The 19,506-nt window shown below is 43.6% G+C and overlaps 1 protein-coding gene across 1 annotated transcript in view; it reads right to left on the bottom strand.

Moving 5' to 3' along the window:
- The window catches only part of sh2d3ca (SH2 domain containing 3Ca), a 39,764-nt gene that overhangs the window by 7,745 nt on the left and 12,513 nt on the right, over positions 1-19,506 (bottom strand). Inside the window, exon 2 of the mRNA XM_061075572.1 lies at positions 1,380-1,508. Coding sequence (XP_060931555.1) covers positions 1,380-1,508 — 129 coding nt within the window. The remainder of the gene's footprint in view (positions 1-1,379; positions 1,509-19,506) is intronic.

Raw genomic sequence — 19,506 nt, 5'->3', positions numbered from 1 at the left:
AAGAGCAACAAAACAGGATTAGGAAAAACAAGAAGGAAGGAAGGATGAGACTTAGGGACGACAACATACACCCGTACAGGAGATCTAGTCACTGAGCATTGCTTATTCAGGGTCTCCCCAACTTTACACCGGGGCAAATCCACGAAGCCATGAATATTTTATGTAAATTAAACGAGGGAAGACTCACAGATGGCTGATTTGAATCCGTGTGTGTGTGTCTGTGTGTGTGAGGGAGAGACAGAAGCTGCGTCTATTTCCGAGCACCCTCCACATGTGCATGCAGCGTGTGTGTGGGCGGGGGGGGGGTCTGTTGTTGTGTGTCCCTGTGTATCTGCGTCTTAGTCACCAGCTGTGAAACTGGATTGCGCACATCAGCAACACGTGCAGCTGTCTGTTTGGCAGCGGTTCCCCTCCTTCTGAACGCTAAAGCAATTTCTACTGAGCTGTGACAGATGATGGGATTCATTAATCAGTGTCATTCTGTGTGTAAAGCATTTAAACGGCGCTTCGGAAAGCCAGAGAGTTTGGCCGAGTAAGCGCTGAGCTAATACTGTTGGTTGACAAGCACATCCACCCACACAGAGACATTTATTATACTTTTATCTCAATTGATTCAGACTTTTTACATTTTTATTTCACTGTGACAGCGCCTGAGACATGGAAAGTTCAGTGTTTTGTCTCTTTTGACTACGGGTTTTGACACATTATTGTTACTTGTATTTGATCAAAACACAGTGCAGAGCTTTACCAATGAGGCTAATAGTTATTTTGAATCTTTAAACGTAGCTGTTGATCACATTTTCAATGAATCTATTGATTGTCTACCCAATCATGGCTTCCTTGTTTCTAAGGTGAAGTCTTTGTTTCCCCTTTGTGAAGCAGAGACCATAAGATATGAAGTATTTAAAAACTATGACTAAACTATAAATCAGAAATTATTGATCTCGTATGTGGATCAAATAACAATTCCAACATTTGTCTGAGACTTAAGGTGTCACGGTGTTGCAGGCAGCGTGTCACCTTAGAGCAAGAAGGTTGTTGGTTCTAATTGTGGATCGGAAGGGGCATATTTGTGTGAAGTTTGCATGTTCACTTGACTATAGGAGTGAATGTGACTATGAAAAGTTTGTCTCTGTATGCTTTTTACAAACTTGCCTGGATGTGTGTGTGTGTGTGTGTTGGCTGTGAAGCAATGTACACAAGCAGTGTGTTACCTTTAGGGTGTATTGTTGCCTCGGGAAGTGTTTGTGTTTCCATCTGTTTCCAAACATCCTTTAAGAAACTCCCAGACTAACATAATGTACTCTACTGTGCATGTACTCTATATTGATTTTACAGTGGTCTTTACAGTGTGTGTGTGTGTGTGTGTGTGTGTGTACCTCTCTGGGTATGTGCCCATGGTACCAGCCATGGCTCCTGATGTCAGCAGGGCTCAGTTTCAGCTCATCCTCCAGCTCCTTGCGAAGTTTCTCCGGAGGTGACTCCAGCAGGTACTTCTCCTTGGAGAACTGCATGAGGCAAACAAGCAGAAGGAAACACAACATCAGTGGGAGAGTTTCCACGAGAGGACACACAGGCACAGTGTGTTCACAGCAAAATGGACCAAAGGTTTAGATGCAGAGTTTATATTTAACTTTGATTTATTCAGATAAACCCTGCAGACTTTAGGAGCTCAATTCCAAGTGGGACCCAACAACTTAAACTGAATAAACAAATACATATTATCTGTACAAAAAGAAGTACAGTAGCAGAATCATTATCTATGTATAATATGGGTGTGTGGTTGGCATCATTTGTACAAATACACACAGACACGGACAGAAACGTACACCTGTGTTACAGACGGCAACTCTGCAGGGAAGCAACACTGTGCTGCCTTCCACCCAAACACACACACACACACACACACACACACACACACACACACACACACACACACACACACACACACACACACACACACACACACACACACACACACACACACACACACACACACACACACACACACACACACACACACACGAAACAAACACACAAACAAATGGATCCGATTTCTGATTTCAAAGATTCCCATTTCAAACGGCACTCTGGGGAAATCTGGCTTGTAAAACATGAATTCCACTGAGCATTTTCATAGTTATTTACAAACAAATACTCCACAGTGTTGTATGTGTGTGTGTCTGTGTGTGTGTGTGCGAGAGGATGATAACAACACGAGTCTGGTGCATCAGCAAATATTGACACAGAGTTTGGTTGAGTCAACACAATGGAGGGGTAGAAAGATAAACAAAAGCGTTGTATTTGTCTTATCATTAAGTGCTCTACACACTTTAGTCCTGAAGATACTGTGTGTTCTCAGATCGGATCTACTCGAGTATTATATTCTTAGGGAAATCCCTCGGTGGGACCTCCATGTTGCGTGACGACGCCATAACAACGGTTGATTTTGGAAAGACTGAGTTCAGATGGATGATGTTAGATGAGAGGCAGAGGACACACACACACACAAGTACACAAACACAAACATTGCAAAACACGGAGAATCCACACAGGAATAAACAGAGGAAGGAAATCATCTCCACTCCTCCAATATGAGGAGAAACGAGACTGGAGACCAAAATAAACAGTAAACAGCCTCGTCGCTAAGGCCAGCCTGTCATTCCTCCTAATATTGTCCTTCATCTCTCTCTCTCTCTCTATTTCTGTCTCAGTGTTTTTCCCTCACTTTCTCTCAGTCACACTCTTTTCCCCGTTTCACACAGCTCATCCTCCTCTTCATCCTCCTCCACGGCCACAAACTTTAAGCATATTGTCAAAGAAAGGGAGAGATGTGTAAAGAGAGTGTGTGAATGAGAAGGGAAAATGAGAGGATTTGATTGTGTGTTCAGTGTTTCCGCCCGACAGACTGAGCATGTGCACGCGCTGCGAGACAACAAGGGCCAAACAATCGATCTTATCGTCTCCGGGTCACTGCGAAATGAAATTATTAACTTCCTCCTCTCGCTGCTCCTCTGCCCTTCTCTCCTCCGCCTCTCTCCTCGAGTCCTCGGGGGGGAAGATGGGAGGAATATCGCTTTGGAGGCTCACTCTCCCAGATTAGATTTGAGGTGTGAGTGTGTGTGTGAGAGTGTGTGTGTGAAGGAGAGAAGAGGCCAATAAAAGAGCAGAGAGGTCAAGTGTGCAGTTATTGCTTTTCCTTTTCTCTGTGGAAACCCAGAGGAGGCTGTGCCAGTGAACTGATGCTCAACAATGAGCTTGTGTATATATATATTTGTGTGTGTGTGTGTGTGAGGGTGTGTGTGTGTGTCTGTGTGTGTGAAGGCTTATGGGGCAAATTGAAATGTCAGCGGGGCTCTATTTATGATATGGTTCAAGGAATGGACTGACATCAGGGGGACCCGTTGAGAGAGAGACTGGAAAATGGACAGACCATCAAAAATAATTTGACAAGGACACGGAAAAGATTGACATTATTATATTTCAACATATATATGGTAGTATGATAGTGGGCTTTTTCTTCTACCAGCTTTTTTAAGAATGGAGGCGGTGGACCTCAGAAAAGATGAGAATAAAAAACTGTTCAGAAAAATACAGATGACAAAAGGCACACAGGAAATAAGGACGATACAATGGGAGACATTGACAAATGTGATGTTACTAGTATTATTCCAATGACTGGGTGTGCACCACACTTATACCCCCACCATGCTGAATCCTTGGTCACCATGGTAACATGTCTCTGTGTTTGTAGCACTGCTGGTTTGCATTTTCTTTCAACTACACAAGCAGAAACTATTACTGTGACTAATATCAATGGCTTTTCCTCTACTACAATACTCATAATAGAGCTAGTCACCAAATTTATTCTTAAAAGCATTTGACTTTTGATGCAATACTACTAATATTTATATGACTCTTTCTTTTCTTCTCTTTCATTTTTATAACCACTTCTTTATGGTTCTGCAATATAAATATGTTACATAAATATTTTATTCTTATCATGAAATAAATACTAATACAATTTGTATTATATAGTACTGCTTAGGTTGATAACATTTCCCGGCCCCTATGGTTCTTCTGCTTGTGCTATAGTTGCTATTCATACTTTTATTTAAACTCCTTGTACAACTAACTCTTGTAACTATAAATGGATAAATGGAAATGCAACAAAAAGCACATGATCATATTACATCTCACTGACTGAAAGCATTTATTCAATAACTCAACAGGCAAAAAACCGATAGAGACAGTTTTCAGAAAAACAGACGGATGGACGGACGGAAGAGGAAGAGAAGCAGACACGCAGCAGAGACGTCCTGAGACAGACGACAAAACAATCAGCATAAATAAAGACAGGACATCAGACATTCAGGAAGGCACGGAGGCAGACACACACACAGACACACACAGACACACACACACAAGGAACAGAAACTCATTAATGTAGACAGAGAGGCAGACACACGCTGGAAGACAGGTAGCCCATTAGCAGATGAGAGAGTTTAGGCAATTTAGCAGCTGATGCAGGACTTTGCTTTCCCAGGGGGGTGAAAAGAGGGAAAGAGATTGGTGTGTGTGTGTGTGTGTGTGTGTGTGTGTGCGTGTGTGTGTGTGTGTGTTCATCCATAGACTGCATATGTGTGAGTTCTACATGGGTGGCACTATTAATGGATTGGGGGCTCTCTTTTGGCTCGGATGTATTCATTATAACAGTTGGTATAACATATACTTTAAATGGATGGAGGGGGAGTCAGGAACCAGGCTATAGGGGCCATGGAGGAGTGTGCAAACGTGTGAATATGAGTTATAGATAACATCCCAGTGTGATCCATCACCTAAGTTACACCCACACGCGCTTGAGCCCCCTTTTCTCCTCGCCGCGGGCCAATTAGAGGGTTTCGTCGACGCACCCGCCGCGGCTAAAATCGGCTCTGTTATCACTCAACATCAGTAAGAGAAAAAAATGGACCACCTAAAAGGAAAATAAATGAAAGGGATGATAATGGGGAGAAAATCCAAATATATGCACATATTTATACATATATAATGTAGACACACACACAACAGTGGTTTATTTCAGCATGTTGTTGACTTGCGTGTGTGTTTTTGTGCTGAATTGATTATCTATCTATGTTTACAGCTACAAAATAAAGTTAATTAACATTAGTTGATGAGACAAGTTTTCACCAAAGTCAAGAAATATACAAGCAGAGGTGCAATGAGTAGAGCACGGATGAGTAGAGTTTTTAAAGGAGAAGGATTCTGATCATGTTCCGATTCATACTGTGAATTTGTGTTATCAGTTGAAAAGGTTTATGTGGTTTATGTTCAGAAAACTGTCCAATCACCAGGTTTTTAAAAAAAAAGTCTCCTTTAAATGTGGCAGAAATCAGCATGTTGTAGTTTGTCTCTGATCTAGTTTGCCAAAGCATGGGTGAGAAATGAACAGGAAGATGACAGCTGGATAAAAACCCACAGGGGGACAAAAAAAAAGAAAAAGTAAAGTCTCTGGTATTTGTCAGCATGTAAACAAAAACAGTGGAATTAATGAAACAGGCAGAGATGAAGCTTTTCTGAACAGACCGCAGCACTCACTCATGTCAGAATGCACCTTCTTTCTTTTGCTGCTCATGGGCTAGCCTCTAACCCCGTTGTCATGGTAACGCACTGTGTGGTGGTGATGCCGGCAGTGGGGGGAGGAAAAAGGCACACACACACACAATGACGTGAGGGGTCCTAATTCTGAGGAACCTTGCCTTCCTTTCATCAGCCCTGTCTTTCTCCTCCTGCCCCCTCAAACTCCATGTCTCCTCTCTTTTGGGGTGATGGAGACCAGGATTAATGCTGAAAGGCCCTTGAGTCCTTCTATCTCCTTTTACACACACACACAGACACACACACACAGGTATGTACACTTTACTGGGGTTTATACATATGTTCGTTGCCGGTATCACCCCTCTCCAGACTGGTGTAATCCCTCTTTGCCCTCCAGCCTGATTTCCAGTGTTGTATTCACACTGGTTCACACGGGTATAATGATCTTTAACTTGCATGTAAAATGATATGAGCGGCAGAGGGAGTGCCGGTAACATTGGGCTTTATATATTTACCCTTCATTTTTACTTAGCAAGGTGAAGATGACATTGGATCCAAGAGAAGGAAATTGCTTTTGCAAGGACGCTGAAAAGTTTATTTGACACCTTGGATTTTTTAATACATGTCAGACGATATTCTTTGACTACATACTGGGGAGTGGTTCGTGGGCATGTGTTTACTGGTGATGTTCATTCACCTGTATTAGAGTTGAGAAAATGTGATTTGAATATAATATTATGAGAAACTAATAACAGACTAATTAAAGTCTTAAAAATTAAAAGCCAACCACTATAATGTGACTTTTAGTACCTTTATGAATATTCTTACAAACCAAATTCAAATTAAATCAGATTTTGACAACCACACCATGAGTTAATTATGCAAAAGGTCGACTATATATATATATATATATATATATATTAGATAGTGAAGAGGACACAGATCAGAGTTGACTCACATCCTGTTCAATAATTCATTCTCAATGAAATGTGTCCAATTCAAATAACCAATTCACAAACTACCATCACTTCACCTTTAGTATGGAACTGACAGCTGAAACCCTGAGACACAAAATGATGGGTATATTTCTAAAGTACTGCTCATACTGGTAGTATGCACAAGCACTCAAATAAATAAATAGGAGGGAAACATACATGAAAATGACTGTGTTGACGTCTCATGTGATCTGACAACCAGCTACTCCCACACGACTGGTACAGAGACACAGAGAATATGAGACTGATAACAGTGACCTTCTACTGTCGTTGGGAATCAGCATCTCCCTCCAACACACACACACACACACACACACACACACACACACACACACACACACACACACACACACACACACACACACACACACACACACACACACACACACACACACACACACACACACACACACACACACACACACACTAAGGACAATCGGCCCTCAAGGCAGCTGATGCTGGTGTGTGTACAGTAGTAACAGACACACATATACAGTCACACACACACACTGGTGAGAGCTGTCAGTCGGAGTGGTATCGGAGATGAGACCCCCTGGATTGAGTGACAGCTGGTGAACAGGATATGACACACACCTACACTCCCACAGCGACTGCAGGAAGCACAGTGCCACTCTGCACTGCATTGATCCACTCTCTCTTACCCTCCTTCTCTCTCTATTCCCCTCTCTCTTTTTCTCTCTCTTTCTCTCCGATATGTTTGGGACTTCTCCAGCAGCTCCGTCACGTCTCATTCTGTAGTTTTTTAATGTGATTCCCGACAGCGATGGCAATTTAGAAACTTTATTTAGTGAGATTTGAACACCTCTGAGCACTCTTTAAAATTGGCCGTGTGACAGACAGAGTTTAAACAAATTCAGATTTCAACCTCTGAGGCTGCAGGCACAACCAATCAGAGGACGGGACGATGGCCGTCGTGTCTGAGAGGCCGAACCCCCGGGGAACAGAAAAGTCTGCAGTTACTTGTCTTCTGCTCATAAAACTTAATTGCCGTGACAACTGAAAGTGACCTTCATCAGTGTATCAACTTTTTTTTTTATGAACTCCTCTCTGCTCTTGTGTGAATGATGGCGTCTGGACAGTGAGAACAGTCTGTTCACAGAGATTACAGTGACTGAATCAGGCATAGGATGGATAAAAAGATGGATGACGTGACAGCTGCCAAAATCGTTATCATCTTAATCACCACCACCCCCCCCCCCCCCCCCCGGTGGCCGGCTGCAGTGTACAGGTCATTAATCCAGTCTCCTCCATATAAGCAGATGGGACATGGACCATAATAAAAAGTAAAAACATGCCAAATTTTTTCTCAAAGATGGTTGGGGTTAATTTAGGTGGTTATTAAATCACGCCGATGTTTATTCAAGTGTCCGTCGTCCATCTATATAAACAGAAAAGTGATGGGGTTGATTCTTATCGTGCCAAAAGATTTAATGTAATACCTTAATGCAATGATCTATCTCCTTGGACCTGAGCCTCTGGTGTTCTTACTCTAATGTCTCCTCCTCTGTGAGTCACCTCATCTCCTGCTTTTGGTTTCTGGCTGAAAAAGCCTATTAAAGCGTTTCCTCTCTCTAATCAACCTGGTGAGCAACATCTATCAGCACTTTGATGAGGAGGCCATTACTGAGAGTGAAGCATGAGTGTGTCTGTGTGTGTGTGTGTATCAGTGTGTGTGTGTGTCATCTTGCAAAAAGATGTGTGCTGACAATCAGCTGCCTAAAGGGCTGAATGTCCTCTGTGTGTGTGACTGTGGTTGTGTATAAAATTATTCTAATGTGCGTCTACACAACACCTACACTCCTGTGAATTTAATTGTGTCTTTCTTGGTTCATTTATCTTGTTATTTTAAAATCTGTCGAGTGTTTGCACATGACAGAGCTGTCGGCGATGAGTAGAAGGGAAACACAAACACACACACACACAAAAACAGAGTAACCGAGACAGCACAGACGGCAGAAAAAAAAAGAACATAAAAATGTTTTCATCCTCACAAACATGAACAAACGGAGGAACACCAATACGACTTGTGCGCAGAGCTAAATGCACATGGCATGCAGCTACGCACAAACACACAATCCGCCACATACACACACAAAAGAGCAGAGAAGATTTTAATGATGTCTGACTGATAAGTACGACTCCTGACTGCACGGCTCTACCTTGTCTCCTAGCCCCTGTTTCCCTGCTAAACAGGCCTATAGGCTATATTCTGTCTTACACACACACACACACACACACACACACACACACACAAACACACACAAACACACACAAACACACACACACAGAGAGAAGAGTGTGAGAGGAGTAAACACTCAGTCCCCCAAAGTATCCACACAAACACAAACTCCACAACCGACAGAATCAGAAAAATATGTTCATATACACAAAGACTCAGGATTGCACACACATACACAAACACACACTGATACACACAGGTAAAAAATAGAGGTGAGATTGTCCCGTGCCGAATGAACCGATGTGATGACCTGTTTAGTTATTGCAGAAACCGACTGGAGTGTTGGTGCCGCCCAGACACTGATTAGAGGTTACACAGATTCAATTAGACATTTCTCCGGATGAAATGAGATGAGCCCACTTGAACCTAATTCAATTCAAATGACTGTAATACCTCCGCTAATGACACAGCAATGCAGACACACACTCCCTGCATTGCTGTAAATGGATACATACACACAAATTGAACACAAACACATCCACGGTTTTACAGCAGGGGCTCGCCCAGTGAGTGAAGCGTAGAGTGCTGACGACTAAGTGGTTGGGTTTTATCCTTTTATCGATGGGATCGTACATAAACACAATTTTCTGGTAAAGTTACTGGTTAAGTTCGGGTTTTATGTCCAAAGACTGTTTATAAAACTGGACGTAGACTCCAGGTCCAGAAAAGTGAAGCCAATGCGGAAGGGTCTGAAACATGTATTCTCTCGAATGATCAGCAGAGGGCGACTCTTTTTTCAGCTTGTTCAGTTCGGTTTATCTTCGAATTAGAAATTCACCAAATCTGGACATACCATGAATTTCACTGTTCATTCATATCAGAGAAAAAGCAGCAATGAAATACCACAAGACTGAATTTACAGAACATGTTACAGGCTCTGGTTTGTAGACGTCACTACAAAATAACCACATACAATCCCTCAAAGGAAAGTATATTCACATACAAGTACCAACTAGATTCACATGTTCTTTATTGACTTATGTTTCCAATGAGCTCACCTTAGCAACATATTATGGTACGGTGATATGTTGCTTGACTGCCGATATCTGTTATCTGTGTGTTTTTAATGTGGAAAGACTGTCGAGGCAGTAAAAAGACAGATGTCCGAAAAACAAAATCATTGCCAGACATAAAATAACACACACACACACACATACACAGACTCCCGTACTGTCGACTCAGCACCGCCACACCTAAGATGCTGTTGCCATGGTAACTCCATAGTTTGCGTGCCCCAGCTGGTGTTTCCCCCGAGGAAGAAGAATGTATGGGTGTGTGTGAGTGGGTGCCAGAGAGAGGTTAATGTGCCCCATGTGTGCTTTGCTCCATCATGTGCAGTCGGGTGTAATGAAGAGGAAAAAATGGCAGGTTGGGAGCAGTTATCATGCTTTTCCATTGTGTGTATGATTATGTGTGGGTTTGTGCGTGTGTGTGTGTGTGTGTGTGTGTGTGTGCGTGTCTGTGTGCAGTAGTCACTATATTGGAGACATCAGTTTTCTCTACGGGAATAATTGATTGTTTCACTCTAAATGAAGACAGCAGAAGTTTGATTCAAAGGCAGTAAAGTGAAGCAGCAGCGAGTTAAAACCAAACACCATAAAACCCTTTAGATCCACTTAACTGCCAAAATCTGACCTCAATCCAACTTAATTAAAATCCAATCTAAAAAACCACAACAAAAGTTCATGGAGCCAAACCGGCGTAAACAAGTGCGTCCCACTTCATCACCCTCATCTTTTATATTCTTCTTACCATGACTCGTGCTTTTAATTGACTCCCAGTACAGTGTGTGGTTATCCGGGTGTTGAGAGGATTTGGGACGAGTACAACATTTACTTGTGGTCGTGTTCTGTTTCAGCTGCTCAGTTTTCCACACAGGTCAATCATTCATTACCAGTGCACACGTAGTAACGATATAGTATAAATCCTTGGCTCTATCACATAACTCTTTGATCCTGTAGAAACTGGCTTCTTTGCCTGAGTGATCACAGCGGAGTGAAGGCTTTGCTTTGCTTGATTTCCTGTGCATCACACACTTCACCTCTCCCTCGCTGCGGTGCAATTTATAGACCACTCAGATGTGGAGAAACACTCACCTGACTCCTCATAAGGCTTTCCTATACTTCACTGCTTTATTTTCCACTCCCACCCCCCCCCCACCCTCCCACCCTTGTGTTAGTCAAACACCGAAGCCGCTCTCCACGCTTCCCATCTTTTATCTTGACACATTGAGACTCTTTATTTGAATGTTTATCTTCCTCTGAACTCGTCTTGTTCATTGTGTTTTCCTCCTCATCCTGTGACACATCTACCTGTCTCCCATAGAGCTGGGATCTCTGGAGATAAGACAATAGCTGTGTTCCAATTCATAGGAGGCGGAATTTGAAGGCGACCGAGAAATGCGTCCTTCCCCGAGGAACGGAGGATCCAATGGGGGATTCTTCCCAGGTCAGGATTCCTTGGGAAACGTCCTGAGAGAATACTACAGTACGGCCATCATGGTCTTATGCATAGACAGCGTCCTTCTAAGGAGGCGCCCCTCGGAGCTAAAACAGTTAAGTGCAGGGAGGTGGGTTGACTCATTTCCTGTTTGGTTGGACAGGCCACAGTCCAGTGCTCCATCCCTGAATGTCCATGAGTCAATGATTGGATTGAGTTGGTAATCAAGTTGCACTTTTGGACAAACCGTATAGCTCCATCCCAGAGAAGAGATTCTGCAGTGCCTCCCTGCCTGGCAGATCCACATCTCTCTCTGCGTCTGCTCTGAGTGTCACAGAGGCGGAGCAGCAGTTTGTTACCCAGGGCATGGCTGGTCATTATGTGTCAGATAAAAGCTGCTTCCAGTCCTCCACTGCAGACCTGCACCTTTACAGACTTCCACCCCGGAGGATCTGTAAGTGTGAACGAGCCGCACAACCCCGTCAGCTCCCCTGCTACTTTAACATCTGTGTGTGTAACTTCCTACAGCTGCATCCAATAGATAAAGAGCCGAAAAACAGCTGACACCAGACGGAATGCAAATCCGACGCGATGACATCATATGCCAACTCACTCCATCACATTTCTCCTCTTCCATTCCTTTACCCCGAATCATCTCAGTCTGTCTTCCCTGCCAGCACATCCCTCCCTCCCTCCCTCCCATCCCTGTGCTCTAACCTGCCATTTCTCAGCCGCACATCATATCATTCCACCCCCTTCGTGCACTTTCCCTCACCGACCCACTCAGCCGCTCTGTCAGTGTGTGGTTGTTTGTGTGCGCGTGCGGGGTGTGTGTTGGTGCCGCACAACAGCAGAGGCATCACCTTGTTCTATCAGCAGAACAGAGAGAGAGAAACAGAGACAGAGAAGCAGAGGAACAATATGTCAGGAGGTGGAGGAGGAGGAAGGATATAAAAACACCGTATATAAAAGTAAACGTTGAATGAATCATTCCTAAAAGTGTATTTACATGGATCTGGATACTTTTTCACTTCAGAAGCTCTACACAATTTGAGCTTTTTACCTTAAATGAAAGCAATGCCAATTATCTGCTTTATGCAAGATCTTTCATTTCAAAATTATCTGTTGCTCTTATTTTGAAATTAGGTCCAGATATGAAACCCCAATGAAAATGAAAAGCCTCAACTTTCTCTAATGGTAAAATGTATTGTCTTTTGTTTTCAATTGAAACAGGAGCAGTCGGTGTCCATGTCGACCGGGACCAGCTGGGACAGCTGAAAGACGCTTTGGGCAGTTTCTTCACTCGGCTGGAAAACGCGTATCTAACCTTTCATTCTGGCTGCTCAGAGAGGGGCTTGTCATCGGTGGGGCAGAGGGTTGAAATATCATGAATGTCAGCGAACTGGAAAAGTAAATGTTTCTAAACGCGGCCTCATCGTGACAAATATCTTAATGGGGATTGTTGAATCGACGCTGCGTCCGCTCGCAAATAACAAAACCCATTTTTCCAGCTCGGTCAATATTTCTGCAGAAAGACAGAACACAATCACTTACACACAGACACACACACAATTCCCCCCGAGGCCTGTGCCACTCACTGTCATCCTCTTCTCTCCCGGCTGAACCATTAATGGCTAATTTGAAGGCGTTTGGGGCTAAAAGGTCATCCCCCTGATGGATGGAAGGTCTAAGGGCTCATCAATACAGACTTATATTTGTCTAAACCGACAAACAATATATATTCTTTAACCTATATCGCAACAATCAGATGTATATGCTGATGCACAAACACCCACACATACATCTACATCTACAACTCTTCCTTCCTTGCCGATTCAACCAGGAGACAGAACCATTACCATCCATACCAGCCCCATTTATCTTGACAGTGACAGGTGTGAGGGGAAAACCACAAACCCACAATGCAATTCTCCAATGCAGTTAAACAGGAAAGGGACAGAGAGAGGGGGAAGTGGTGAAGTGAGAGGTGGGGGTTGGTGAAGAGGGAGACAAGAGCTCTGGTTGGTTAAAATGAAAACAGAATCTGTGTCTCCCATTGATTCTTAACCTAAATGGTTCGTATTCTACCAATAATACTACTTTACTACTGCTTCAACACAGGATGAGGCCCAAGTCGCAGCCTCGTAACCATGGATACAACACATATGGTGACACAGCATCGTATGAATTAATCAATGAGTGACAGCAGCGGATTAATCGGCTGAAACGCAGCCAAGAAAATTGGAAGCAAACAAAAACATGGACACTGGCAAACAAACACAAACACAACCACAGCTTTTGATGTTTTTCAGTTTTTTCCCCCATGCCGCACAAAGTTAATTAAATTGTAGGCATGTGTGTGTTTGTTGGCTGTTTGAAAACACAGCCTTGCTTACACCTGGTGTTTAAAGGATTAGGTTGAAATTTAAGCTTTACACAAAAGTGCAATGGGATCAGATCAGGATGCAGAACTCTGACAGAGCTGCTCACTTCCTCTGAGCCAGAGGAGGCGGCCGCGTGTCTAAATTCTGCTTCAAGTCCTGAGACAGAAACACATCGTGACCACATTTATTTTATCAGACTGCTGATAAAATAAAGAGCAGGCCGCTCTTTATTGTGTTATAGTTCCCAAGATTGTTTTTTTGGAAAGCTAAAGTCCCTGGATCGTCCTGAATCGTGTTTTCTCTGATTTATTAAACAAGACATGAAAGGATTCATACCAGGCTCTGGTCTGTTCATTAAACATGAATCTGAAGCTAAGAGTTTGCTTTATCTTAACTTAGCATGACAATGTCGGGAATCTACGATGCCAATAATCACTTTGGATGGAAGGTCACAGAAGGACAATGTATTGTCAACACATTTGTCTCTAGCTCGGTCACAGTGATATCCTACTCTCTGCTGTGTCAGTACACAAACGCACATTTTGCCTTGTCACAGTGCAAGCAGTGACCTCTCCGACGGGCCTTGACACAGCGACACACCGCATGCAGAGGGATGAGATGATGGCGACGATGATACAGTAGAAGATGTAAGAAAGAGAAAGAGAAGAGAAAAAGAAGCAGAAAGTTACGAGCGAGGAAGATGAGAGCGAAGAGGGAGGAGTGAGGAGGGCACGCAACAAAAGAAAGTGGAGAACATGCATGATGAGATGGAAATGAGGAGCGGTTTGATCCCATAGGTAGAGCACAGATGCATTTCAATGAGTTTTATCTCGCCATTACAAAGCGCACACACACACACACACACACACACACACACACACACACACACACACACACACACACACACACACACACACACACACACACACACACACACACACACACACACACACACACACACACACACACACACACACACACACACACACACACACACACACACACACACACCCCCTTCTCCGGCGCCCCTGCTCATGCAGACTGGCAGAGTGGAGCACGCCCTACAGCTATGATGCCATTGGCCAGAGATGATGTCATCTCTTCCTGGAGGATGAGCAGCGAGCTGTACGATTGGCTGGCTGAGGCAGACAGCGGGAGAGCGGCGCTGAGGTATCAATTCCATTCATACAGGGGCAGCGATGTTGTGTGTGTGTGTTTGTATGTGTGTGTGTGTTTGTGTGTGTGTGTTTGTGTGCGACCACTCTCCACAGGGGCATACAGCAAGTGCTATTAGGGCCGTGTCCATCAGTCAGAGACACAGACAGTACCTGCTCCCTGTTGGACGCTATCTGTCTCTCTCTCTCAAACACACACACACACCCACACACATTAGATATTTGCCCAAATGCACACCATCAAATATGCGAGTAATCAAGCGTGTACACACACACAGTTGCACACACCCATTTGGTGGCACTTAGGAGGGTTAGGATGGGTGTTGTCTCCCTGTTGTTACCGGGCTGTTGTCATGGCGATGCAGATGGAGCTTTTACTGCTTGCTGGGACTCTCACTTAGTGATAGACACATGCAGCAACACAAACACACACACATCCTCTCACCTTCTTTCACTGCTATCTGCACATATACACCTCTTGAGAACAGGTTTGCCCTTGCAAGAGCTCGAAAGTAAGTGTGTTTGTGTGTGTGTGTGTGTGTGTGTGTGTGTGTGTGTGTGTGTGTGTGTGTGTGTGTGTGTGTGTGTGCGTGTGCGTGTGTGCGTGTGTGTGTGTGAGTAAACACCCCCATGAGAGACACTAGACACGTTCCTCTAAGAGATGCTCATGGGAAATTAGCCCGTGATAGCCTGTTACAAAGCGCTGCGCATTCACTCTCCTCCTCCTCTTTCTCTCTTTCCTTCTTACGTGTTTTGCACTCCCCTCCCCCTCCTCACTTCCCACACCTCCCACTCATCACTTTTTTAGTGTATGATGTCACTCGCAGGCCTGTAATTGCCAGTAGAGCTGTAGGGATTTCTTCCAAGACTTCTATACGTGTGAACACAAGATGCAAAAGCGATCCCCGAATCTTGATTGTACTCGAGCATGAACAGTAGTTACGGGCTTATACGAAGAATGGAGCACACATAGAATAGATAGATAGAAATCCAGATACCTCACACTGTGGGGAACCATAATAATGTAATTTAAGATGTCCTGATACAGAAAGAAATTGCCTCGCTGGAGGACGTTCATTGCCTGCTCCTTGTCCACCACTCGTTTCTATATGGAAACTTCCATTGGTGCATAGAAACAATGATAGCTGCTATCTACTGTTCTATCAACACAGAGTCGTTGCCTCTGCTTAAAATAATCACGTGTTATTAAAACCTGCAGTGATTATGTTGCAGACACAAGTTCTGTGCATCCATTAGCAGCAATATTAATCTAATTAGGATTGAATTACACCCAACAAAGCTATCAAACATCAGGCAATTAAATGTGTTTAATGTTTAATCAGCATCGGTATCTGATTCACATTAACGCCACAAACTGCTTCATGATAAAAAGGTTATCACAACCTTTAGGAAAATGGCTGCCGAGTCCTCTCCATCCCGTTGCTTAACCTGTGCGTGTACAGTTGCTCTGAAACAATGAGTCGGTTATAGATTATAAAGAAAATGGGCATCTCTGATCAGAGATTAATAATTCAAGGTGTTAAAAAGGACAAACGCAAATGAGATGCAAATTGTCAGACACCTCAGAGACCATCAGATTAATCGACTGCGGAAAGAAGTGTTTGTGGCGGCCTAATCTCTAGAGCCACATGTATAGGCATGGACACGTGAATGTTTGTGAGTGTGTATGCATGTGTATGTGAGAGAGAGTGTGTGCGTTTGTGTTCATTGCCATTCTCAGCTGCTCTCTGCAAATCACCCAGAGACGCTTTAACAGCCCTGGGTCTTTTCATAAAAGAAAATGATGCATTAAAAACTCCACAGAGGTCCACGGCCTTCTGTAACTCAAACACACTTTACCCAGTGTGGTTTATTAGAAATTAGATTAAACGCAACACAGCCATGGAGAGATGGGAAACCATAGGGAAAGTGGTCCCGTACATTCTCCACAACAAGGTTTGGATCTATATTCAAATAAACGAGTTATTAGCAAATAAGACTCAAGAGAAGGATAGGGGGAAAAGCTATACGATCACATAATCACACATAAAATACATTCAGCTTAAAGTAGACCACTAATAATGATCAATCCTTTACTGCTAACTAAACTTAACCGTCTCAAAAGAATCCGTGGCATCTCAAGTGCCTCACTCATTGTGCCTCTCATATTTCACACCAGAAGGCCTGAAGTTTTTGCACAATGGGCTTCACAATGCAGAGCTCCCGGTGCCGGAGACGCCATTTGTTCCATTTGGGAGAAGTGAACCTTTAAAGCTGCAGCCGCCGGCCATCAAACAGCCCTCCGCCTTCTACCGAGGTCGGAAGAGGTCAAAGATGAAGAGAGAAAACAATTCCCGACCTCTCGCTCCGCATCCCTTCGCCGCCACACGCTCCCTCTCAGCTGTGTCGTTCCCAGCATATGTGTGCATGGCGTGTGTGTGCGTGCCGATCCACAGGCATGTGCGACTTCCGCAGCGAGAGCCCGGTGGAGAGACTTCAGACTGATTTACACAAACACACTGTGTCGGAGCGTAGAGGCACAGACACTCGACTTCATTCATCTTAACACACTTCCCATTAGAATTTGTGTGAATGACTGTTCTCGCAATAAAAGAAGATTCAGAGCGTGGAAAACGAGGGAGACGAGACTCATATTCCTGCGATGGATCAATGGTGAACACATGGGAGGTGATACACAGACGGCCACTAGGTTCTCTGTGAAATTACACCGTTGTGTAATCAAGACCTCGTTCATTATCCGAAATCATTTGTGCTTTGCAGCATCCATTCATGTCGAGGACCGATTAACTGTCAGCAGTAACGTCCCTGAGAGGCGATGTCGGTTATTATTTGAAATGTTTAACCTCCCACCTCTCGATCCACAGAAAAGACCAATCAACTATTGACAATTTAGATCCAGTAAAGACAACAAAGTGCAATTAAGTTTAACACTGTCGAACAAAGGTCTCCGATAGGTGGACCATGGTCAACAGGACCCGGACACCATCCAAGAAACAGAAAGTAGATTACGAAAACTGATTTTTGTATTAATCCCTGACATGAGAAAAGAGCATTTACTCTTATTAGAATGCTGATTATTGTTATATTTATTGCATTATACGTTCAGTGAGCCGTTGACGTCTAATATTTCAATATATATTGCACTGTATCATAAAGCTAGTTATGCATTATCACGTTCCAGACTTTAGCTTCAGGAAAATCTTCTCTCTGTGCCTCTCTTGAGTTTTAATTGAATACCCCTGCTGTATACACACTGTAGAGTCTATACCGGTAAAGCTAAAAGGGCAAAATATAAATATTCACAGCAGTAATTGCCTGAACACAGAGAGAGAAGACTCTGAGAGAGAAGACGCTAATTACAACGCGAGGTCGAAGGGTAACTTCCTCTCTCACCTGCAGGCAGATATACTCCTACAGATGAATCTCTCTCCTCCAGCAGCCGTTGTTTAAACACTGCCACTGTGATTATTAAATGCACAGCTGTGTTCTCCATAGGTTCACGTTCTCATGTTCTTCTGTTTTAAAGCTTCCCTCTATCGCGGCGGGGGGGGGGGGGGGGGGGAGAAAGCAGATGATTGCATGAACCACTGAGCTGGAAAGCTCTGTGATCCTGGCCCGCGGCTATGGCGTCATGATATGAAGAGACCAATTCCGTTTTTTTTGTTTTGCATTTTCACGGCAAGCACGTCGGCCCACTCGAGTTTGCTGAAGCGACGAGCGCCTGAAGACACGTTTCTACTCCGCTACGCTCACACATGCAACCGGCTCCATCCATTCACATGACAGTGCTTGTAACTAAAGAGCGAAGACCATTTGGAGCTGAGCTTTCTTCACGTGTACGATTAACCTCGCGAGCAAGTTTACATTGTTTGACAAGAGGCTCAATGGAGCGGATGTTCACACCTCGGTTATTGCACGTTCCGTCTCGTCAGGAGTCAGAGCCCCACTTCCACCTTTCAGAGGAAGCTGCCAAATAGTGACCTGCAGCTGGAGGACCACTTAACTCCCAGTGATTTCTCTGAGCTCTTAAGCCAAGATGAAGATTAAAGAAGAGACGGAGCACAATGTATCACTGGGACAAAGCACGGCTGAACAATGAGACAGTAGAGAACTCTTAAATATGCTACTGACGCAAACTAAATACTTCCTGTGGCTGCATCTCAGTAAAAGTTTGTGAAGAAACTTCTATGGAGCCTTCTGATTGGCCGGTGTTGTTTTGAGTGTAATCACTAGGTGCTAGGTACTTCAGGCTTTAAAGATTCGTTATGAGACTTTGGCCACTAGGGGTCTTTCAATCAAAGTAATAAAAAGGACCTATTGATGACATTGAGAAGCAGCGTGGGATCATGGGACTTGTAATTGATGAAAATCTGATGCATTAAAGTTTTATTCATGAATAATCGTGATCTGTTTGGATTGAACAACACAAACAGTAGAAGGAAAGAACTGTCAAACAAACATCAATGAAATGAAATTGTTCTCAATGATTGTTGATTGATTACACCAACTTTAACTAATGTCAATGTTGACCCTACCGTCAATATATCTAAATCCATAGCTTGTCATTACTATACACACACAAAATCGGTTTAGAACTGAATATATTACGAATCAAAGAGCAGCCAAAAACATTT

Source organism: Limanda limanda, chromosome 1 (genome assembly GCF_963576545.1).
Source record: "Limanda limanda chromosome 1, fLimLim1.1, whole genome shotgun sequence".
Lineage (NCBI taxonomy): Eukaryota > Metazoa > Chordata > Actinopteri > Pleuronectiformes > Pleuronectidae > Limanda > Limanda limanda.
The sequence above is the reverse complement of the archived record's forward strand: the minus strand, read 5'-3'. Positions and strand labels throughout refer to the sequence as shown.